The sequence below is a fragment of the Terrapene carolina genome, unplaced genomic scaffold (genome assembly GCF_002925995.2).
Source record: "Terrapene carolina triunguis isolate 2854851 unplaced genomic scaffold, T_m_triunguis-2.0 Scaffold232, whole genome shotgun sequence".
Classification (NCBI taxonomy): Eukaryota; Metazoa; Chordata; order Testudines; family Emydidae; genus Terrapene; species Terrapene triunguis.
In genome coordinates, this window is record NW_020664583.1 from 10,138,340 (window position 1) to 10,163,335 (window position 24,996).

General features: G+C 42.0%; 1 protein-coding gene across 1 annotated transcript in view; it reads left to right on the top strand.

Annotated features, from left to right (window-relative positions):
* Positions 1-24,996, top strand: part of DOCK3 (dedicator of cytokinesis 3) — a 357,395-nt gene that overhangs the window by 202,711 nt on the left and 129,688 nt on the right. The window contains exons 13-17 of the mRNA XM_029912574.1: positions 6,940-7,064; positions 15,594-15,756; positions 16,314-16,420; positions 17,188-17,359; positions 18,310-18,407. Coding sequence (XP_029768434.1) covers positions 6,940-7,064; positions 15,594-15,756; positions 16,314-16,420; positions 17,188-17,359; positions 18,310-18,407 — 665 coding nt within the window. The remainder of the gene's footprint in view (positions 1-6,939; positions 7,065-15,593; positions 15,757-16,313; positions 16,421-17,187; positions 17,360-18,309; positions 18,408-24,996) is intronic.

The window sequence follows — 24,996 nt, forward strand, 5'->3', positions numbered from 1 at the left end:
ATGGATCCCGCACTGCTCTCTACTGTTGTGATCATTGTTATGAACACATCGTGGATGGTCATGCAGTATATCATGAGCTTCAAATCTGAACAGGAATCAGAGTTGCCTGACCTGCTGTGTGCCATGGAAAGAAACAACATCAGATTACTTTTGACATTCACAGAGCAGCTGAACATGGTGGACTGTCGCTTTTGGACTCGGGAAACAAGCATTGAATGGTAGGATTGCATCATTATGCAGGTCTGGGATGATGAGCAGTGGCTGCAGAACTTTCAGATGTGGAAAGCCACCTTCCAAGAACTGTGTGTGGAGCTCGCCTCTGTACTGCGGCACAAGGACTCCAAAATGAGAGCTGCCCTCTCAGTGGAGAAATGTGTGACAATCGCTGTGTAGAAGCTGGTTAATCCAGACTGCTATTGGGCAGTCGCGAATCAGTTTGGAGTCAGGAAGTCGACTATTGGGGCTGTGTTAACGCAATTGTGCAGAGCCATTAATTGCATCCTGTTATGAAGGACTGTGACTCTTGGCAATGTGTGTGAAAGAGTGGATGGCTTTGTGGCAATGGGATTCCCTAACTGTGAAAGGGCAATAGATGGCATGCATATTCCAATTTTGGCCCCAGACCATCTTGTGATGGAGTACATCAATAGAAAGGGGTACTTCTCTATGATATTGCAAGCACTTGTGGATCATGCAGACGTTTCACTGACATCAACGCGGGGTGGTCTCAGAAGGTACATGATGCATGCGTCTTCAGGAGCACTGGCCTATACAGAAAGATCCAAGCAGGGACTTTCTTTCCAGACCAGTTGATTCCTGTGGGGGATGTTGAAATGCCCATAGTGATCCTGGGAGACCCAGCATACTCCTTACTCCCATGGCTCATGAAGCCTTGCATGGGAAATCTGGACAGCAGCATGGAGCGCTTCAAGAATAGGCTGAGCAGGTGCAGAATGACTGTGGAATGTGCCTTTGGCTGATTAAAAGCATGCTGGCGCTGCCTTTATGGCAGGTTAGTTCTAAATGAGGAAAACATTCCCATAATCATAGCAGCCTGCTGCACGCTCCATAATATTTGTGAGGCTAAGAGTGAAAAGTTTTCCCACGGAGTGGAGTGCGGAGGTGGATTGCCTGGCTGCTGAATTTGAGCAGCCAGATACCAGGGTTATTAGAGGGGCACAACAGGGGACTATTCGAATCAAGGAGACTTTGAGGCAAGATTTTGATAATGAGCACCAGTAATTTGTCTTTCTATACAGCACTCTGCCATGCTTTGTTAACATGTTGCCTTGCATGAAAATTGTGATGATTCCTGACCGGGATTTGAGGTCAGCAAATGCTCAAACTGCCACTATGTATTTCTACAAGCAACCACGTGTAGGAGACAAATAAAGATTGGTTATCTTTCAGAGAGTTTGTTTTTGTTAAATACCAATTAACAACAAAAGGCTTGGTGGGAAGGGAGATAAGAGTGCAGGGCAGTGTAGGCTCTCGTAGCTGTGTGTAAGTCCAGCTATCATTTTGGAAGCTGTCCAAAGGGGAGGAGTGAATGGGGTACCGAGATGTTCTGGGAAGTTGCAAGGAATGTGTGGGAGGAGTTTGGGGACAACATGGAAAGCAGGTCTGTATTGGCTGCGGGGCGGCGGGGAGAGCATGCATGTGTTCTGTCTGGAGCATGATTAGGGACTTTACTATCTCTGTTTGCTCCTCCATCACTTTTATCATCTGCTCCTGGCCCTTTACAAATGCGCTCCTTGCTCTCCTTTCTGTCCTGCCTTTCTATTTTAAATTTTTTCCTCAGGGTCTCTCGCCACTCCCTGCATTCTCTTTTTTCGGCTTCTGCGGATTGGGGCACCTCTCGGAACATGTCCTCCTTGCTCCGCCTTGGTCGCTTCCTTATCTGGTGGTGGCGCTTTGCCTGTGTGAAGGGGGTTCCCCTGAAGGCCACATCTGCAGGAGCACAAGAAAAAATACAAGGAAGCATGATTGTTAGTTCACACACAGCATTGAATCATTACAGTAAAATACATCTCTTTTAACATACGAATAACTTTCTCACTGTCCCTTGGCAAGCACACATCTTGGCGAACACCCTAAACATGGTGAGTTCGGCCCAGGTGGGGGTTGGGTGTTCAAGATGGGGCAAAGGGTCTAGGTGGTTTTTTAAGGGGATTGGTGCAGGCGACTAGGGACAATATTGTAAATTCTGCCACCATTTTCCACAGGTGGGTTATCAAAGCCAATATTTCATTCCTGAGGGTAAGCAAGGGTGCATCTCTTGCACGCATGCGGCTTCAGACTGGGTCCCTATGCTGCTCACCTGTGTGCTGCTTTGGTCCCTGCACAAGTGATTGCCAGTTGGTGCGGGAAAGTTTCATACAATAGGGGAAGGAACAAAGCAGCTCTGCCAAGGAACCTTCAGCAGAAGTTTGGCGAGTACCTACACAAAAGTTTCCTGAAGATATCTCTGGAGGATTCCCGTGAAATCTCGGTGTGCATTAACACACAGTTCCACCACGCTGCTTAGCTGCACAGGGGAATGTATAGCACATTCAAACACAGCTAGTCTTGTACATTTCTATCCCTTTACTCATTTCTAGAATATACAGAACAAAGGACAGCTCTACCTCATATAACCAAGCAGCATCAACTCAAGAAGATCACTTACCAGAGCTCTCCTGTCCTGTATCATGCGCACCAGAGATGGACTGCTTGGACTGGCTAGACCCCTCCGGAATGGAGAAGGGGTCCTGACTCACTGTGCCATCAGATGACCCTGCCGTGTGGTGCACATCATCCTCCATCTCGACCTCCTCATCAACGACTTTGTTCTTGCCATTGAGTTCACTGTCCATTGCCTCCAGCCCCACCAAAGTATCCATGGGGCTCTTGGTGGTGGAGGTAGGATTGCTGCCAAGGATGGCATCCAGCTCCTTATAGAAGCGGCAAGTCTTTGGCGCAGCACCAGAGCGACGGTTTGTCTCCCTGTGCCTTCTGGTATGCCTATCTCTTCCCGAGCATTTAAAGGGGGAGGGGTGGATGCCTGTGTACCTGAGTGAAGGGCAGCAGAGTTCGAATTGCTGACGGAGCGGTCAGGATGAACATTGTGGGATATCTTCTGGAGGCCATTTACAGCGACATAACCAAGCGCAGTGTCTACACTAACACTTTGTTGATATAACTTAGCCACAAAAATCTCTCCACCTCTCATCGAGGTGATTTTATTTTATCGGCAAAGCAGGAGAATTTTGTTGGCAGATGGAGCATTGCCGTGTGTACACCTCTGCTGTTTTGTCAACGAAACCTGACTTTTGTCAACAAAACTGTGTAGTGTAAGCAAGATCTTAGTGCCTCTGCGCTTAGAAACTTCCTGATGACAGCTACCATCTCAGGGAAATGTGACCCCAACTCATGGGGGCCAATGGCAGAGGTGGTAAACCAATGTAATATTTAAGGAAATATTTTCAAGACAGTAAAATTATTTTCATCGTTAGAGTGAAGAACTTAATTCAGCAGTTTAAACTTCTGATTTTGGAACAACTAGACTCTCTGCAATCATAGGTTCAATACCTGATCAAATTAACTCACCCCTTCTCTGTGCCAAAGTACATAAATTTGCTCTTGTACCCTTTGCTGTGGGAAACACCTTATTTTTTAGAAGGTCCTGTTTGCTCTGCATTAACATTACAGACCCCAAGCCATTTTTTTGTAAATGCAGTTGCACCAGTGTGTTTGACTAAAATGCCTTCTCCCCTCATTTTTCATTGTGATGTCAATCACGGTATCTAAGCTGTCTGTATCTTATGGATTTCCTTTATATATACCCATGTAAAGCATCTTGGAATGTAAGATGCTATGTAAATATCAAATATTGTTATTAAACCAGGCTAGGGACTGATTTGCAATCTGTCACTAGAACTCTGTATTTGCGGAGTCAGTCTTCAGCAAGATGGGGTCACCTGCAAGAGACTCCAAAATACCCAATTATAATTAGTAAAATCAACAAGGAGTCTGGTGGCACCTTAAAGACTAACAGCTGTATTTGGGCATAAGCTTTCGTGGGTAAAAACCTCACTTCTTCAGATGCATAGAGTGAAAGTTACAGATGCAGGCATTATATACTGACACATGGAGAGCAGGGAGTTATTTCGCAAGTGGAGAACCAGTATTGACAGGGCCAATTCAATCAGGGTGGATGTAGTCCACTCCCAATAATAGATGAGGAGGTGTCAATTCCAGTCCCTATTCAAGCCCAGATTAATGGTGTTAAATTTGCAAATAAATTTTAGTTCTGCTGTTTCTCTTTGAAGTCTGTTTCTGAAGTTTTTTTGTTTAATGATAGTGACTTTTAAATCTGTAATGGAATGACCAGGGAGATTGAAGTGTTCACTTACTGGCTTATGTATGTTACCATTCCTGATGTCCGATTTGTGTCCATTTATTCTTTTGCGGAGGGACTGTCCGGTTTGGCCAATGTACATGGCAGAGGGACATTGCTGGCCCATGATGGCATATATAACATTAGTGGATGTGCAGGTGAATGAGCCCTTGATGGTGTGGCTGATGTGGTTGGGTCCTCTGATGGTGTTGCCAGAGTAGATATGGGGACAGAGTAGGCAACGAGGTTTGCTACAGGGATTGGTTCCTGGGTTGGTGTTTCTGTGGTGTGGTGTGTAGTTGCTGGTGAGTATTTGCTTCAAGTTGGGGGGTTGTCTGTAAGTGAGGCCTGGCCTGCCTCCCAAGGTCTGTGAGAGTCAGGGATCATTTTCCAGGGTAGGTTGTAGATCGTGGATAATGCGCTGGAGAGGTTTTAGCTGGGGGCTGTATGTGATGGCCAGTGGTGTTCTGTTATTGTCCTTGTTGGGCCTGTCCTGTAGTAGGTGATTTCTGGGTACCCGTCTTGCTCTGTCAATCTGTTTCCTCACTTCCCCAGATGGGTATTGTAGTTTTATGAATGCTTGTTTTTGTAGATACAGACTAACACGGCTACCCCCTGATACTTGACACCAATTAGTAAAATGTATTTCCAGAAAGTTAGTTTATAGATGTAAATTAATTCCTCTCACCATATGAAGTGTTTTGAGGAAAATGGGTGCAGTTTTCACTAAGGACTGACCAGGAGCAATTTCAAAGCAAATAACCAACTCTGCCCTACTTTTCTCTTTCATATCAACAGACTGTTACATTTCTTTAATAGTCCCATAGCAAGTGCATAAATGGCTCAGTCTGCATTTTCAGCAATGAGACTGATTAGAAATGCATTATCGCTTTCCCATCATTGTGGGTTGCTAGGTGTTAAGTTTGACCACTAAACATTAGTAAGAAAAGCTAGGTAAAATGCTTGAGGGTCTTCAGAAACCTCTGTTGTCAGTTTCCATATAACAATTCCTTCCTTTCCCCCCCCCCCCACTCCCCCCATTAATTAGCCTTGGCATTTTCGGATCTCTAATTGTGAGATGCTTCAAGCTGCAAACTTCATGGGGCTACACAGTGGGAGTGGGGATAATGGATAAGGAGGAGGGCCTACATATAGATTCCCGTTCATAAATAACGCCTAACAGAAGTCTTGGCAAAATAATATAGCTCTGTATCTAATATTAAGTGCTAAAGACTTATACCTGTCACCAGCAAAAAGTGAGATAAAGACAAGGCTGAAAGCTTGTAGTGTTGATCCATACAGTGGATTTAGGAAGGGGGGGTTAAGGAACATTTCAGTTTGGGTGTAGACTACAAGAAAGACAGTACATTTACGACAGATACAGGATTTCCCTCACTGCCTCTTTCTTTGTGCTTCTGGTTAATAAACATATTTAAATGCATCAGCTTCTCCAAGTACTGAAGTGGAAAAAACCATGCTTCCAAACAGGCTCTGCATTGCTGGATAGCCATTCCATTACTTCATTATTTAGTTTCTTTGGGCTGCTTAACACAATATTTGCCTGAAAGGGTTTGATTTTTTTTTTTTTAACCTTACTCATTTTTCACACTGTGTTAGCATGAGCTATCCTTCAGTATGCTATGTGGAAAACCAACACAGATAAACAAGTGTATCTTTAGAAGCCAGTGACAGTTAAAAATAAATAAATGAAAAACCTAAAGAAAAATGGGTGCTCTCTAGTCTCCTTTTGTTACAGAACATAAACACTTTAGAGTTGACTGCATTAGATTTGAAAGCTGATTTTCCCACAACAACAGTAAATACTAGAAAAGTAGACTAGAAGCTGTCAAATTCAAAGCAACAAGGGGTTGACAGATTGTTACCCCCAATACCCTAGCATCTGTATTTCTGGATATAATCATCTGCTCTGAAAGCACTTGAAAACAAGGTGATGAAAATTGGCAGGCATTTCTAGTGCTGTCTCCCTAGCACTCCTGCATGGAGTCTGCAAGCTAGCCAGGAATTCAGCAGAAAGAAATGTATTAATTCTCACCCACTCCACCTCAGCAGAGGTTTGAATTACAAACAGATCTCCAAAACAAAGAACAGCTTTTGCTTTTGTTACAGTAATAATAAACATTAGTTTTGTTGTGAAAAGAATTGCTTGAATTTAATTTTCTGTTAATTGCTACAAAATATCATAATTTTTAAAGCATACTAGAGGCAGTTAATCAGGTGTTATTGACCATTGGTTAAACTTACCCGGATCATTCCAAATCAGATGACTCAGCAAAAGAATGTGAGGTTATTTTCCCATTCCCTTCACTCCCCCCATAATAATGCAATTATTGATTCTGAATTCAGATTTAATACAAACGTTACTAACAACCCTCCGATTTAATGCATTGTTGGTCAAATATTCTTTTATTTTATTAACTTGCTGCTTGGAATGAGTTGGGCTCCAGTCAAAATCTTGAAGAACAAAGTCAGTCAGTTGCCTCCATAGAGGCACCATATCTTTGATGTGGTGTTTAAACATGTGACTCCTCTCTCTCATTTAGGTGATATACGTAATGACTTGTACCTGACACTAGAGAAGGGGGATTTTGAGAGAGGCGGGAAGAGTGTTCAGAAGAACATTGAAGTGACCATGTATGTTCTTTATGCAGATGGAGAGATCCTGAAGGTAAGCAAATAAGTTTGTTTCCATACTGAGTTACATCAATATCAACCTTCTTGTTCCATGTACATCTTCTCTTGCCTTCTCTAATACCCTGGAAAGTTTTGAATAAAATGATTTCCTTCAACTTTTTGGGCCTTTTGGGTTCTTTATTTACTTCTATGCTATGATAAAGAGATTCAACTACCAGGTTTGAATTAATTTAGGGCAATTCTGCTAGTGGGGAAATAATGGTAAACCTCTGAATTTGGGGACTTGGACAAAACATTAACAGTATGTGAAAAGCTAATTTAGTTAAAATTTTCACTCATAGTGGATCAAAACTCAAGAATTCCATGCCAGTGATGGGAGGGGAGAAGGGTGTGGCTGACTAAATTTGAGTGAATGCATTGTGCTCTGGTGTGTGGGATCACAGCACTGCTCAGGTTTGGCCCAGCTGCCCCTCTGTTAATGATGGAGGGGTGGCTGGGCCAAATGTGAATGGCACTGTAACCCTGTGCAACAAATCACAATGCTCAGAATGGGGAGCCAGGCCCAGCACCAGGGGAAGGAACCACTGCTGCAGGGTTTATGGGGCAGGCTCACAATTTTTAGTGTCTAGCAAAAGTTATGAAGTTAAGCTCCCAGGCTTGTCTTTTGAAAGTGTTGTGCAAGTTTCCTTTGAGGATGAGGACTGAATAGGTAGCTCTATATCTGACTGCATAGAGACACTGGATTTTTGGTTTATTAAAATAATCTATTACCCACTAACAACCCCCCCTTTCCTTTCCTCCTTTTGACTGGAGGGGTGTTAACAGACCATTTCATCTTGAATGGTCCCTTGAAATGTGTGTTAGCTGCTTATGCTAAACAATCTGTTCTACCTTGTATTTAGCTGTGACACTCTGAGTGAGTTTCCCAGACCTATAGAAGAGCTCTGTGTAAGCTCAAAAGCTTCTCTCTCTCACCAACCAGACGTTGCTCCAATAAAAGATATTACCTCACCCACCTTGTCTCTCTGATATCTGGGACCAACACAGCTACAACAACAGTGCATACAAAAATATGAGTAAGGATGATAGAATTGGGCTTTTAGGGAGAGATTGAGATGTCCTTAAAATTATTGTGTTGTCTCACTGAAGTCTGTAGAAGGCATTGTATTCAAATATGAATTATGTCCCAAGTCAACAAGTTTGGTGGTTTTAGTCTAATTTCAGTCTAATTTTAATGGAAATTTCCTCACACTGCTTTGTAATTTAGCACCCCTTATCACAATTTATCAGCAATTTATGTTCAGAATAGGCCATAGACCAGGAACAGCAAAATATATTTCGAATTGGAATTGTGGTGCTTTTACTGTGTGAGAGGAATTTGCGCAGTTCTGCTTAATTACTGTATGCTTGGAATAGAGCATTGCTATCAGTCTCTCCTCTCCATTAAGCACTAAAAGTTATTAAATTCACCCTATAATTAAACAAAAAAAACTTGGAGGAGAAAATGTCTGCATCCCACTGCGTAAGCAGCCTCAAAGAACTCAGGTGATCCTTCTGGGAAAACAAATATAAACACTGAAGATATTGGATCAAGCAGCTCTTCCAGAAACTCCTTACTATTAATGTTTACAATAAAAAATTATTAATCTTTAATGCATTCTTTTGCATTTTCTTTCCTATTATGTTGAATTATTGCATCTGAAGTTCTCTGGCTGACAGTGTCTTTGCAGCAGCAGCCTCTCCTTCTGTTTAATATCAAAATCCTATCTGACCTTGAGTGATATCTGCCTCACTCCTGATGGGAAATGGCAGGGATGTCACAAGTATACAATTAAAAGCCCACTTGCTCTAAATGCCCAAAATGAAGATTAACTAGACCATATGTATTAAGTGTAAAGTAAAATACCTTGAAATTTTGCCAATAGTTTGAAACAAAAGCAGAATGATTCTGAAAATAAAAGATAAAAAAATATTAATTTAGTGTCATACTGAAAACACGTAGGGTAATAAACCCATGTAGGTTTTTGGCAAATGGATGCCTAGACATCTTAAAATCTATTACAGAAATGAGACTATTAAAAGTGATAGATCTCATCATTCTCGGAGATCTTCACCTAAATTAAGAGGAAGACCTTGAATGCAAACTTTCTTTATCTAATTTTTACAGCGTTTTGGAGGCTGACACAAACTGGAAATCTAATGTTTGAGGAGCTGACGTTTTCTGTTTTTCTGGGTTTTTCTATAGATTTACAACACCAGTATACACTTAATAGGTCAACTGTCTTCTACAAAGACAAGGATATTAATGTGCAATGATAAGTTACCCCACTAAATTAACAGTAATCCCAGATGGCTGGTCTCATTTGCTTTTATTTTGGCAGATGAATTGGCAAAATTTTTACATCAAGCAGAAAACTCCACAGTGAACAAAGAGATGAGACAGGATTAGTCTCCAAATTGAATTCCGTATAGTGTGTTTCTGTTATGTGGTAGTGATTATTTCTGCATATTGGCATTTTTGAAGTGGTCTAAATTCAGTTCAATAGATGTTAAATTTGACATGTTTCATGCTGCTATTCTGAAGTTATAAACTATACAGATATTCAGATTAACGGAACCAGAGTTCTGCTTTCTCTTGGGGGCTATTATTGCACTAGGCTGGATATTTTGCTTTCTTGTTATTAGGTATGTCAGATCCCTTAGTCCATATTCCACAGTGTTTCCTATTTAGGAATCCTCAGTTGTTGTTAATCAGTTCCTTTTTGGACAACTCTTTGAACATTTGAAATGCTGTATAACATTCTTTTGAATTTTGGGTCAGATCCTCAGCTGGTGTAAATTGAAATATCTCCATTGTTTTCAGTCAAGCTGTGTTGACTGATACCAGTTGAGAATCTGGCCTTCTATGTTTCAATTAAATATTTGGTCTGAGCTGAAAAACTCATGAGCTTCTTCGTGCATTGAGCACACAATTTCTCCATTTTGAGGGTGTGTCCACTTGAATTCATCTGTTTGGATTGTAAGTTCTTTTGGGCAAGGACTGTCTTTTGCTATGGTATCTGTTTGTACAGTACCTAGTACAATGAGGCCCCAATCTCAGTTGTAGCCTCTAGGTGCTACTGTAATATAAATAATAACAAAAATATGGGTCGATATTGAAATGGCCCATCCTGTTGAAATGAGGATGCTCAGAGAGCTGGGAATATATTCAGTTCATCTTACTTAGAATCAATGTATGGCCCATGGTTCAGCTATGCATGCCAACATTACATGTTAACTAGTTTTATAGATTTGGCACATTTATTATTATTGATGTATTCAATAATAGTTATGATTAAAGTTTCTCTTTTTCTTAATGAAATCTTTTAGAGTATTTCCTTTGTTGGATGATAGTGAGGTCATGTAAGGAACTAGGACAAAGGTTCAGATATCACAGATTTGAGAGGTTAGAGACACATATAGATTGTTAGGTAGATTTTTTTTTTATAAGTGACTGATTTTAAAAATATATCATTTAATTTCAAAGGTATCCCAAATCCAAGTAAATAAAAGAGCATTGGGTCCTCCTCGGAGAAGCCAGGATCACAAATAATTTTCTTACAAGAGGTGCACCTAATTTTGTACGAAATTACAAGCAAGAATTGATGTGTTAAGTAGATTGAATGACAATGATTTTGATATATGGGCACTTCAGTGTTAAGTCTCTTTTGAGAAACAGGATATAGAGGCCATTTTATTGTAGTGGAGGGAAAAGTAGATGAGATGGAATTGTTATTAGTTAATATGAATTCCTATACTTTGAATGCTTCAGGAACTGGCACCTTACAAATAAACTCTGTTTTTCTACTATATATAGAAGCATGTGATATAACAATAAGCACTTATTAACAAAATTATTGATCATTGTGACAGAGTCAAACCTCACAGCTATAAGAGAGTGGTGGAAGACATGTGTATCATTCCTAGAATGGTGAAGGCCCTTTTTCCTATGAACTGAAAAGACGTTACCTCAGGTTAATTAGAGACACGTGAGTCCAATTAAGGGGCTGCCGGTGACCTTTAAAAACTCTTCCTCCAGTGAGAGAGTGGGAGGAGGGAGAAGAAACAAGCTGCAGCGGGGTTAGGGGCAGCAGGAAGAAAAGGGTTCTCCTAGGTGAGAAGGCTGGTCTCCTCCTTACACAGGAAACATTGAATTTACATCTGTTTTGAGGAAGGGCTAGTAACCAGAAACCAGCATAATAAGTTAATACTCTAGTCAGGGATCAAGGAGATGGGGTTCTTTTCTATTATAGGGTTCTCTTGCTTAAGAGAACTACTCTAGCCTACCCTGAGCCTGACCTTGTAAATATTGTAAATAAACCAAAGTTAAGAACTTAAAAACTTCCAGAGTAGGACTGACTTACTCCAGCCCTGCCTCTGCCGCCACAGAGAGAAATGCTGAGGCTGACGTGGCAAAAAAGGTGCCTTGCCACATCATATACAGAAATCTGCTGTATGGGTGAGGTGACATGTAGAAAGAGAGAAACCTCACCTTTAATCTTAGTTCCTCCTGAGCTGCTGACAGATTGGAAAGTCCAATTCCTCCACTGATTATGGTCACTCACTAGTTGTTGTGGTACTTCATCCCAGCTGATGCCAGATCATTCAATGTCCTCTGGCACTGTTTTCTGTCAATTCTTCCTTGACCTTCCTCGCTTTCTCTTTCCTTTCTCAGATACCCATTTCAATACTTGCTTAGCATGTCTCATCTTCCATATGGTATATATATCCCAGGCAGCTGACCTGTCTTTCTTTGATGATATTTTATAACATGTCCTGCTCTCTCAGCTCCCTTACTCTTATATTTGTAATTTTGTCTTTCCATGAAATATTCAGTATTTTCCTCCACCATCTTTGATGGGAAGCCTCCAATCTCTTTTTGTTAGCCACAGTCATTGGCCATGTCTCTGCTCTGTACAGAAACAAGCTCAGTACAATCGCATGGTTTAATCTGACCTATCATTTGGTGTGAAGGTCTGTTTGACCAAATTTGGTCATCCTTCCAAAAGTGGTGTTTGCTTTTCCTAATCTTGTGCGAATATGTTTATCACAGCCACCTTTGAATGACATCACACACACTCAGGTAACAGAACATTTCTAGCTGTTCAATTTCTTTTCCATCCATGTACACCTTTGTATCTGTTGTCCAGTTTTCTACTTTCATAATATTGTTTTTTCTCTGCATTTATTTTCAGTCCAAATTTTGCTGCTTCCTGTTCTACCTCTGATGTAAGGGCAGTCATTCCATTCCACTTCATACTTAGGGCTGGTCTACACTATGGCAGTAAATCGATCTAAGTTATGATACTTCAGTTACAACGTAGCTAGATCCACTTACCGCAGTGTCCACACTGCGCTGTGTCGATGGGAGATGCTCTCCCACCGACTTCCCTTATGCTTCTTGGCAGAGAGGTGGAGTAGACAAATCGATCGGAGAGTGCTCTCCCATCGATTTAGCATGTCTTCATCAGACCTGCTAAATCGACACCACTGCAGGGATCACAGCAGTGCTGATTTAGCCAGTAGTGTAGACCTGGCCTCAGTAAAGCAATGTTGTCGGCAAAGTTAAGGTTGTGTAACTAGTCTCTGCTAACCAATTTTACACCGTCCATGATGCCTTGTGTTGCTTGCTTCATCACCCAATCTACCACCAATGCAAAGAGGATTGATGATAACACACACCCTTGTCTAACTCCAGACACAATATTGAACCATTCACCCAGGCCTGTATCCAATCTTACTGCATATCTACTTCCATGATATAAACTCCTTATAGTGCTGATCAGTTTATCTGTTATATCCTAGCTTCTAGCAATATTAAGAGAGATTATACTGTATATATTATTGTAGTGCCTAAGAGCCAACCCAATTGTTGTAGGCACTGTAAAAATACACAGTAGTAAAGAGTCCCTGCCCCAAAGAGTTTACAGTCTAAATAGACAAGACCGACACAGGGCTGGGGAAGAGGGTATAATACACAAGCAGCATGAACAGTGTAATGGCAGCAAATGTCATATGTTACATGATTATATTTATTTATTGAGGGGTTACTTAGAAGGAGATAAGCTAAATATAAAGGGTAGGGAAGGAGAGTGAGGCTGATAGGGAAGGGGGTAAGGTGAAGAGACTGCGAAGGAGGGAGAGGGTTGGAGCTAGAGCCCTGCAACTCTACAGATATCCACCTTATATCCATGGACCATTTTTGCAGATCGTGGATCAAATGCAGATACAAATTTTGTATCTGTGCAGGGCTCTCGTTGAAGCAAACAGCCAGTCAGCATAGGGCACTGAAAATCCAGTCAAAGTTTTAGAAAGTTGACTGAATGTCCAGTGGTCCCTGCTTTGGCTGCTTTTGTTCCTTCTGGCTGGTTCCTCTCTGACGTTTTACCTGGGGGGGGGGCGGCACTTGAGTCCTAGTGCCCCCAGAGTATTCTGTTACATTACAATCTCATAGACTTTAATGTCAGAAGAGACCATCATGATCCTCTAGTCACCTCCTGCACATTGCAGGCCACAGAACCTCACCCACTCACTCCTGTAACAGACCCCTTACCTCAGGCTGAGTTACTGAAGTCCTCAAATCATGATTTAAAGAGAATCCACCAATTACGCTATTTTAAACCTGCAAGTGACTCTTGCCCCATGCTGTAGAGGAAGGCAAAAAAAGCTCCCAGAGTGTCTACCAATCTGACCCGGGGGGAAAAATCCTACCCGACCCCAAATATGGCTATCAGTTTGACCCTGAGCATGTGGGCAAGAACCACTAGCTAGACACCTGGGAACGAATTCTCTGTAGTAACTCGAAGCTCTCCCCATCTAGTGTCCCATCACCAGCCATTGGAGATATTTGCTGCTAGCAGTCACAGATCCACTTCATGCCGTTGTTGTCAGTCTCATCATACCACCCCTCCATAAACTTATCAAGCTCAATCTTGAAGCCAGTTAGGTTTTTTGCCCCCACTGCTCCCCTGGGAAAGCTGTTCCAGAACTTCACTCCTCTGATGGTTAGAAACCTTTGTCTAATTTCAAGCCTAAACTTGTTGATGGCCAGTTTATATCCATTTTTTCTTGTGTCCACGTTGGTGTTTAACTTAAATACCTTCTCTACCTCCCTGGTATTTATCCCTCTTATGTATTTATAAAGAGCAATCATATCTCCCCTCAGCCTTCTTTTGGTTAATCTAAATAAGCCAAGCTCTTTGAGTCTCCTCTCATAAGGTAGGTTTTCCATTCCTTCTATCATTCTAGTAGCCATTCTCTGCACCTGTTCTATTTTGAATTCATTCTGTTCTGTTCCTTCCATATAAATATTTCAAATTGATAGAGAAGTTCAAAACATTAAAAGGGGGGAACCTACCCCACACAAAAAATAAAAAATCAATAATCCAAATACTGGGTTACTATTTTCCTGGGGGGGGGGGGGATGGGGGTAACATAAACAAAATCAATTTTTCTTGGAAGTTATACTTGCAGATTCTTTCAGCTGTTCTTTTTCTGCTTTGTTTTAAGATGTATGGTGTAGTCAGAGCTTCCAGGTTGCTTTGCAAGTGTCCAGCCCAGTGCATGCACTTGTGCTTTACCTTTTTGTATATCTGTATTTCAATACAAACCCTGGAGCAGTGGTCCCCAACTTCTTTGTGGCCAGTAGCACATTCATGTTTTCAGAAGAGTGTGGTGGGCGCCAACAATTTTTCAATGCTTATTTTGTATTTGTACATTAAATACAAAAAACATCATATTTAATATTACATAATATATGAATCCAGAGAGAAGCCGTGAGGACAGAGAACACTGGCGCCCGCTAATAATATATAATGTATAGATTAGTCAAGACTACCCTGGAGTTTTTTAGTCCCCAAGAGTGGGAATCCACTCTGGTATCTTTAGGTGGTAATTATTAACCTGAATGTTCTTTGCTTGCCATTACTCAGTGACATGAAATAAAATGTTCTGTCTAAGGGCACTGGGGCACTGGCATTTGATCTCAGAACGAGGCCGTATGTCCAGTGCTTCAAAGAGCAAAAAAATTTGAGAGCTCAGAGAGTTCTTCACTGTATCACATTAGTGAGCTGAGACCCAAAAGTAGGAATCTGGCTAAATGATGTTTTCAGAGAAGCCTAATTACAAGTGAGTAATTATCTGTTACTGCCCATTTTTTCCTTCTGGTCTCTTTGTTAATATATATCCTGTACTTACTTGATACAAAGGTAAAACTAAATAATAATCTGAGGAAAACAGAAAGCAAACAAATCCTGTTTGAATGCCGCTTGAGACACAGGTCCCAGAGCTATACCTCTGATCCAAAGCACAGTCTAAAAATCTGCCTTCAAAAAACTTCAGATTCCTTTGCATCCAGGATTCTCCTTCTATCTCTGTCCTTGTGTTTGCAGAAGGGTATGACTTATACAGAGGAAAAAAAAGACACTAGATTTCAGTAACCTCAGCATGAGGCTCACACAATGTAAAAAAATGACTTGTGTAGCAGTGTGATGTCTTTTATTCTTTCTTTTTTGTTTTGTTCCAGGACTGTATCAGTTTGGGCTCAGGAGAGCCAAACAGAAGTGCATACCACTCTTTTGTCCTCTACCACAGTAACAGCCCTCGTTGGGGGGAAATTATCAAGCTACCCATCCCCATTGACAGGTTTCGTGGGTCTCACCTTCGCTTTGAGTTCAGGCATTGCTCCAGTGAGTGCAACATAATCCTTTGTCCAAAACAAATCTAAAAATGTTGATTTCTTTCCATTACAAGTAGAGGATTAAAATGCTATGTCACTGGAAGAGGGAATCTTAAAGTACAATAAGTACAGTGTTAAGGATCCTGATGCTATCAAGAGTTGTTAGAGAATAGAAAAAAAGGGTCTAAATTAGAACATACAGTTCAGGACAACAGACTCCCATATTATTTTCCTACTGTGTTCTTTGACATATTGTCTTTTCAAGTTGTGCATATGATTTACTCTGGTCAACACAATCTTGATAAAAGCTTGTCTGATTTACATTTGTAGAGACTAATTTTGTGGTCAGTAGCATAAACTGAGACCTAGTACAGTGTGTGTATCTATCTATCTATCTATCGATTATAGATAGATGAATCCTGATGTGGCTTCGTGCATTGGTTGTTAGAAATACAGAGAGGCTAAGGAGTGAGTGTGTAGTATAGAGAGTGAGGGGGGAAAATATACACACTCACACTTGCAGCATATGCAGAAATGTTTCTCTATGTTCTTTATTTCCTGTTGCAGCTAAAGACAAAGGAGAAAAAAAGCTTTTTGGCTTTGCATTCACTCCTCTGATGAGGGATGATGGCACCACCCTATCGGATGATATCCATGAGCTTTATGTTTATAAGGTACCATAGCTCACAACTCTTCTAATGCTGCACTGCAGATCTGCCACCTATTTATCCCTACTTCAGTATAGATATATTTGAGTAAATGTCATTGCATTTCTGATAATGCTGTTTTTCATTACATGAGGAAATAGTGATAGGATTCTGAACCTATTTATAACAGATCCCAATTTATAGGACTTGGTATAGATGGGTGTCATTTTTCAGGTACAATTGATTTTCCCCCTCAAATTATAATGACCTTTGTTACTCCTCTCTGGTTTTAAATTCAGTCTCACTAGTATTCATAACCACCCAAGAATGCTATGAGGGTATGTTATTACTATACGCTTTTATGCTCTGAAAACATGCTGTTATGGACTAGACTAGTAATGTGAGACACCATAATCCTGCTCGGCAAAACTCTAGCTGAGTAATTTTGTCCTTACAAGGTTACCCTAGTTTTTTCCTTCAGTGTATATATATAGCTCTCAAACAGATACATTACATCTGGAAGATTCTTAAAAGTTCTGAAGGGATCCGTGAGTGGGAGACCACATTTTCTTAAGCACAGGTGACTTAATGTACTGTACCTGAGGATGACAAGCATAGGTTTCTGTGTATAGATTTTCTGTGCACTCAGAGGATCGTACAATGGCATTCTGATTTATGACTAAGTATCCTAGGTGCTATGATAATACAAATAATAATTCAGGCTAGCAAGGCATGAATGTGTGGAATAAAGTAAATCAACTGGGTAAAATTTAGTTTCCTTTCTGTATCTGCAGTGTGATGAGAACAGCACATTTAATAATCATGCTCTGTACCTGGGGCTGCCCTGCTGCAAAGAGGACTACAACGGCTGCCCTAACATCCCTTCTAGCCTCATTTTCCAGCGTAGTACCAAAGAGACCTTCTCGATCTCCACCCAGCTCTCCTCCACGAAACTCACCCAGAACGGTACCATAACTGTCCCTTTTGAAAACAAGGCCATTGAAACATGTTCTGTTTTTTCACTATAATGTTCCCTTTTTCTATGGGTTAATGTTAGCTGTGCTTATATTTACTAAGCTCCATTGCTACTGGAATGAGTAGAGAAAGGGTTTTTTAAGGAAATGAGCATACTAACTTGTAACAGAGATAGTAGGTATATTCTGTAAATAGAGGCACAAAAGCTAGGATAAAACATTGTTAATTCTGATTAAACTCATGAGAATAATAAATTCAAAGTTAGCTTGTTTACTCAATTCTAAATTAGCTCTGTTGGGCTTTGCATTGAAGGTTTCTGTGATCAAGGCTTGATGTTGCTTACTTCAAGTCCTCAGGGGCACCGAAGGGTGAAATGTGACTGCCCACAATGCAACATCAAGACAAAATGAGGAGAGATACAACCTTTACTTTTTAAACACCATTCATTTCTTTGGCATTAATGTAACATATGTTTCTGGGTTTACTCCTTGGGTTTTCTCTTTGAGGTGAGGAGTAATTCATGGAACAAGTATCGCCTCTTCAATCGCTATCACATCTTGGGGGTGGCTTTCTTCCTACCTTACTTGTTTATAAATTTTGACTGGTTCTGGGTGTGTTTCTAACCCACAAGCTTTTGTTATGGGAAGGATTCTTGAACTGTTGTTAACTATTTTAGAGGCTTCACTTAAACTTATACCGTGTTTCAGTCTTTCATCATATTGCCTGAAAAGCAGGAGAGAGACCACAGACAAGATCTAAACGTGCAGTGGAAACAAACATTTCTTTCTTTCTTTTAGTGGCCAGTCTGGCCCTCTATAGTTGTCATACTGATTCTGAACGTTAGTATCCCAGCCATGTACTGCCTGTACTAGACATTCTTCAGTGTCCTTGTGCTTTACAGTATATCAGAGTGCATGTTCCTTTCTTGTGTCATTTTGCAGTGGACTTGCTTGCCCTCTTAAAATGGAAGGCTTACCCAGACCGTGTAATGGATATCCTAGGAAGACTGAGGCATGTCAATGGCGAGGAAATTGTTAAGGTACTGAATCAACTAATGGTCACTCTTACTGATGGAAAAATTATTTTTTATGATAATGAAGTATTTGAGGGAGCAAACCAGAAGAGGCCTTCCTGTGATTGACTCTCTGCTGTCAATTTTTAAAGTCCAGATAATATGACTGTTATCTAAGATGTTATGTACCTGGTATTTTTTAGGGGGCTCAGGGTTTTGTGTATATATATTTTCAGTGTATAGATAAGGAAAAATCATGTTTCTGCTTTATTCCTTGACCAAAAAAAGTTAAAGATTGAGATAATGTTGAACATTACACATTAATCTATAACAGCATTAGAATGTTGCAGTTATTTAATACATTTGAAAGAGAATTTAGACAAGTTTAAGAAAATAAATGTATGAAAGCTGGGAATTTAAAACACTGTAATTCAAAAATCCTAAACTCCAGAAACACACAGTAAATCCATATTATCCCTGCCAACTACAGCTTCTTCTTGGAGTTATTGTCCCAAAGGGGCTCCACTTTACACAGGCACACATCCAGGCACTTTTGATCAGAGATTTTTCACCAGCAGTGTCCACATGTCTGTGCCTGCTCCCTACACATCCTCGTGCTCTGGACCAATGGTATATTAGCGAGGAGCGGACCCACTGCAGCTCCAGTTCCTTTTCAACCACCTGTAGCTAGAGAGGGAGCATTGTGGTGTCTGCTAGCTTAGCATACCTAGCTGACCATTTATTTTATTATATTTGTTTCTTCTTGGTACAAGCTGTGCTTTTGGAGGTTCCCCCAACCTTGTTTTTCACAGCCTCTGCCCTTTGACCTCCTTTGTCTGCAGCCTCCTTCCTTGGGCTATGCCCAAAAACCTGGATTTTAATCCCTATCAGACCTGCCACTGGTCCTTCCCCTTGGCAACAGGCATTCTGGCTGCCTCAGAGAGTCCCATGTCCTATCAAAGTGTAAGGTCTGCTCTGGCTTCAGGAGCAGATCCAGGAAGCTGAGAGAGGACAGACTAAAGTTACTTCTTATGGAGCAGTCCTTGAGAGCCACCATCATTTCAGGGTCCAACTCTCCGTGCATACATTGGCATCAACCTCTCAGAGCATTCTGATGACGACTTTGGCTCCAGTGAGCAGAGAAAGGGTAGCTTCAGAGAGTTCAAAGCCCTCTAAAAAGAACAGACATCACTACCCCATATGTGGCATCTAAAAGAAGGGGAAAGTCACCCCAAAGGCCAGGGATTGAGAAGGCAGGATGGGTACAACTAGGCTTCTACCTCCTCTGGTATCAAGATGTTGGTACTCATGAACAAGACTTCCAGCACACATACTGAGAAGTCTTAGGACAAACAGCCCTGTTCAGCACGATTGTTGGTACCCTTGAAGCCTTCCAACCCAAGGACTTGAAGAAACTGCCACCGACCCCAATCCAGGCACCCTCTTCAGGCTTTGTGCATAAGGAACATATGGACCACGCATCCATGCTGTCTCCAGTACCACTCAACTCACCTCAGCCTGAGGAGCAGTGTCCAGAATTGCTGATACCAACCAGTTTCCTCTATCATGAGGCTCTCTGAGTCACATCCTGAATCCGCTGTACTGAGAGGTACATGGGGATTTCCTACCGGTACCAATGTACCCAGCTGTCCTGACATACTTCCCAGCTTCTGTGCACCTGCACACTAAAAGTCAGCCACTGGTTCCAACTCAGAATCCAGTACCAACACAACCATCAGTACTGACATGACCAACAGTACCAACACTCCTAGCTCCTCTGTTAGATACAGGGAGGCAACACCTCCTTGGACTCAGACATTTCTGTCCAGGATTCCACCACATTTCCATTCCAACCTCCCTCTCCAGCAGTGTACTGTAAGGACAAGACCCCTGGAACGAGCCAACTTCCAACTTGCCAACCTTGGGAGGAGAACCCTTACGGTCCCTTCCCCTTTCCTTATACACCTCCACAATGGGCTTTCTGGAACCCATGGGTTTCTTATGCTGACTAATTTTATAGAATGCTCTCACAGAAGAGGACTTATCAAGAAAAGCAGGCACTGGGACCCTATTCTCCAGGAAGACCCTTTGAAAGAACAAGAGCTAAGGGAAGAAAAGGAGGCATTACCTTCCAATAAATCATTTTCCTCCAGATGTAGCAATTATGCCCCTTTCCCCTATCAAAGTCTTTCAAGAACTAAAGAAGAGAGTGACTGAGAGTTTACAGATTCCCCTAAAGAGGATACAGGAACCCCAGCATACCTTGCATACTTCTACTCCAGGCAGGATAACCCTGGCCATTTGGAAAACACTGGCTGCCATCCTGCCTACATGCAGGAGTGCTGGTAAAAAGTACTATGTGCTGGGCACGGGCTCAGAGTACCTTTTTCTCCCACCTCTCCCCAAACTCTCTTGTGATCAACGTGGTTAATGAGAGAAACAGGGGCTGTCCAAATCAGCTGCTCATGACCAGGATCTTAAGCACCTGGATCTCCTTGGCTGCAAGAGTTACTCTTCAGTTGAACTACAATTCAGGATTGCCAACTATCGTGCCTTGTTGTCAAAATAGGACTACACACATTATAGCAAGTTCTCTCATTTTATTGATCACTTGCCTCAGGACCAGAAGAACCAGTTTCAAACCATCATCTCCAAAGGCCAGATGTAGTGAGGCGGTGTGGCTCCCCGCCGCCCCGGAGAGGGACGAGCCCTTCCGGACACCGGAGTGGGCGGAGCTAGGGAGCTCTGAGCCCGCCCCTCAGAGGGTCAGGCGGCACCCCAGAAGTACAAAGGCTCGACCTCAGAACTCACTGGAGAGACAGCTGCCGGGGAGGCCAGATGCCTCTGGCCTGGCCTGCGACTGGGAAGCCCCTGCGGCCCTAGGTGCACCCAAGGACTGGCCTGACCTGCCCCTCGCCCACTACCCGGAGGAGTTGCCAGGCCTGCCCCACGCCCACTACCCAGAGGAGTTGCCAGGCCTGCCTCTCGCTAGCTACCCCGAGGAACCCCTGGTGCTGGACCCCCTGGAGGACACCACTGTGACCCAGGTACCACCAGAGGGGGAGTCTGGAAGTAGCTCAGGGGCAGCCGACCCTGGTCTGGCAGCAACACTGCCAGAGTCCATTTCAGTGTGTTGCGGCCAGGATCCCCACTGACACAGCAGCAGGTCTTCTGCCACTGCTAGGGCCCCGGGCTGGGACGCAGTGGAGTGGGAGGGCCTGCATCCCCCCCTGCCACCCAACTTGTGGGTGGCAGTCTCCCCCTCTCTCAGGTCCTTTGGAGGCCTGGACTCATTGCTACTGTTTGCATTGCCACTGCTCAGCCCTGCCTGAGGGCCTGAGCACCTGACCCACTGTTGCCCTGCCCTGACCTAGGGCCCGGGCTTACTGTGCTTATTTCAGTTGCTGCAAGGGCCGCCGAGGGAGACTCCCACGGCCGGACTAATTCCCCCAAGACATCAACAGTGTATAGTGAGGCAGTGTGGCTCCCCGCCGCCCCGGAGAGGGATGAGCCCCGGCTAACCTCTTTACACCAGATGATACCAAAGCTTCTTTGCAGGCCTCTCTCGATGCTGCTGGTACCAACCAGCCTCTTGTTCATTTTGACCATTTGGTCACAAATCACCTCACTATGGATCCTATGGTGCACCACCCTGCCCAACTGCTACTCTGTGATGTACATCTCTCCCAGAATACATCAGATCAGACAGATGGATACTTGAAGTATTATAGTCGGGTTACACCATCCTGTTCAGCCCCATTTCCTCTTCCTCATCCCTTTTGAGCAATCCTTCTCACATGGGGTGTCCTAAAGCAAGAGGTAGAATCTTTCCTGCTGCTGTTGGGCAATTGAACAGGTTCTTCACAGTTTCACCTAAAAAGGCTTCTACTCCAGGTACTTCCTGGTTCCCAAGAGAAAAGGGGAATGGAGACTGAACCTGGACCTCAGGTCTCTGAACACTTTCAAAAAAATTGCAGAGATTCAGGATGGTATCCCTAGCAGTGATAATTCCATCATTAACTCGTCATTAATTGATTTATGCCTCTTCCTATATTCCCTCAGTCCAGACCATGACTATGCATAGGGTGCAGGTGAGACCCACAGATACTGCTGATGAAAAATCTCTGATCAAAAGCTCATGGGCACGTGTGCACCCATAGGGACAAAACATCTCGAAGCACTCCAGTTTCTGTACTGGTAATTAACCCCTCCTTATCCTCCTCTTACTCTTGCAACATGAAAGAAAGGAAACCTTCTTTGTTATGTCTATGAATTAAAATAACCCGGATGGTCTTTTGTTATCTGATTATATAACCTGCACCTATCATTTTGGCCTGTAAGAGCTATGGGAGAACTCTCAGGTCTAGTCTGCTGGGGGTCTGCAGCCTGTGTGTTCAGGATGAATGTGTAAAAACTTGATTCCTGTCTGTAATTGTAAAAGGGGTCTCTGGCCATTATTGTGTTTGGGGTGAATGTTGCCGTAACTTATGATTTCCTTGTTTTTTAGTATTTGCATTGTTGTGAGAAAGTACAGCTAAGCAACCTTACCTATAAATTAACCACATTTTTTGTGTGGAAATATTGAAAAGGTGGCTGTCTCTGAACTCCCTTCCTAAATAAGCAAGAATACTCAAAAATTCATTAGTTGCATGGAGGCAATGATGGAACTGAAGCTCCAGTCGACAATTTGATTTCTGAGCTAAATATACAGCTCTTTTTGTTCACAAAGCAACAACCTCGTGGCTATTAGTTATGAATGACAAACCTCAAAAATTTCAGCATTTGGATCTGAATAGGCTCAGAAAATGCCAGATGGATAATCAAATTTATTTCAACTTTTTAGGTCTCTTTTCTTCTATGTCTTGCTCAGATCCTTCCCTTCAGAGCAAGTAGATCATTCTCTCTTACCATGACACCAACTGCTTAACAATCTACAGGAGGCCTTCTTTATCTCTCTCTACTTTTCCAAATCTCTCCTTAGTCCTCAAAATTAGAGCTGGTCAGAACATTTTTGACAAAATGTTTTTTCGTCAAAGTAAGCTGTTTCACCAACACTGAAATGTTTCACAGATATGTATGTATTTTGATGAAGTTTTTAACAAGAACATTTCTGAGGTCCAGGGTGGACTCTCTGGTCATTTCCAGGGAGAGAGAGAGAGAAACCCCAATTTGAAAACCTGGCCTTTTCAATCCAAACATAGATGTTTAAATACAATTTCATTTTGCAAAAAAATTAAAAAGGTTTTGTTTTCCTTCCAATACAGAACAAAAACAAATTTTGGCAATCTCTATTGTGCTGAATTCCAACTCTTCTGTTATCTTACATGCCCCAGGCTTTTCCAGATCAAAGATGATATTTCAGAATACATTCACACACTTGTGAGCCTGGAGAAGGACACATGCATGCCAGATATGAAGAGAGTGGCTATCCCTTCCACTAGTTCCAGAAATGCAGAGAGCCCTTCCTGCAATTTATTTTGCAGAATTTAAGAATTGGAAGGAGGTGTGTTTGGGCTCTGGGATAGTGAACCCAAAAAAGTTGCCCACTTCAATAGTACTCATTTTTGAATAATGCTACGTATTGAATGTTGACTTATATGACTATGAGCAAAACAGGCCTACTCCTCCATGTCCATATTTGAATTTTTCACAAAATTCCATAATTTTGAGAATAAATTTTGTCTTCAATGCAGTACAGCAAGGATCTGCACAGGGAGAATTTTTCTTTTGGAAATCGTAAAAAATGTGTGGACTTAACATATTCCAAATGAAGTGTTGACTGACTCCCTTCTGGAATTCACTGCCATTTAGTGACAGCTGTATCTTTTTTTCGGGAACTTCATAAATCATTGTTTTGTTTTTCTTGTTTTTCCACATCAGAGAATCCGGTGGAATAGATTGCACAAAGCTAGCCTACAATGCCAGCTATCAGTTTCACCTATAGCTAGGGTGACCAGACAGCAAGTGTGAAAAATCGGGACGGGGGTCGGGGGGGTAGTAGGAGCCTATATAAGAAAAAGCCCCAAATATCCCTATAAAATCAGGACATCTAGTCACCCTATCTATAGCACTGTCACTTCGCTATCTTCTTCTCCAGTGGGTCCTATTTATTGAAACGGAAAGCAATGGGAGATCAGCACACTGAGCAGCCTGCCATGTCATGGACAAAAGGGGGTGGCATTGTATAGCTAAATTGTTGCACAGATACTTGATATATAATAAATTTTTAAAAGAAAACCTGAATCTCTGTCCTGTAAAATACAACCGTTTTGTACTAACCATGTCTTGAAACACTTACTGTTTACTGTGAATCAGTGGATGTGCTTGTATCAGATGTGGAATGCTATCTGACATGCTATTAGACTGCAGAATAGTGAACAGTTTTGTCAGTCTTGGGCAATACTGTTGATCTGCCCAGAGACATTGAAAGGCAAACACTATGTAAATTAAATGAAAATAGTTTGTAATAAAATATTTTTTCTGTTTTCTGTCATTTTCTTTTATAATTGTTCTTTGTAAAGGGAAGGGAGACATTCTTGGCAATAAGTAATTTTTCTTACACATACTATGGATGTGTAAGTGGTCTGTTCCTGCAGAATGCTGGTAAAGGCATAGG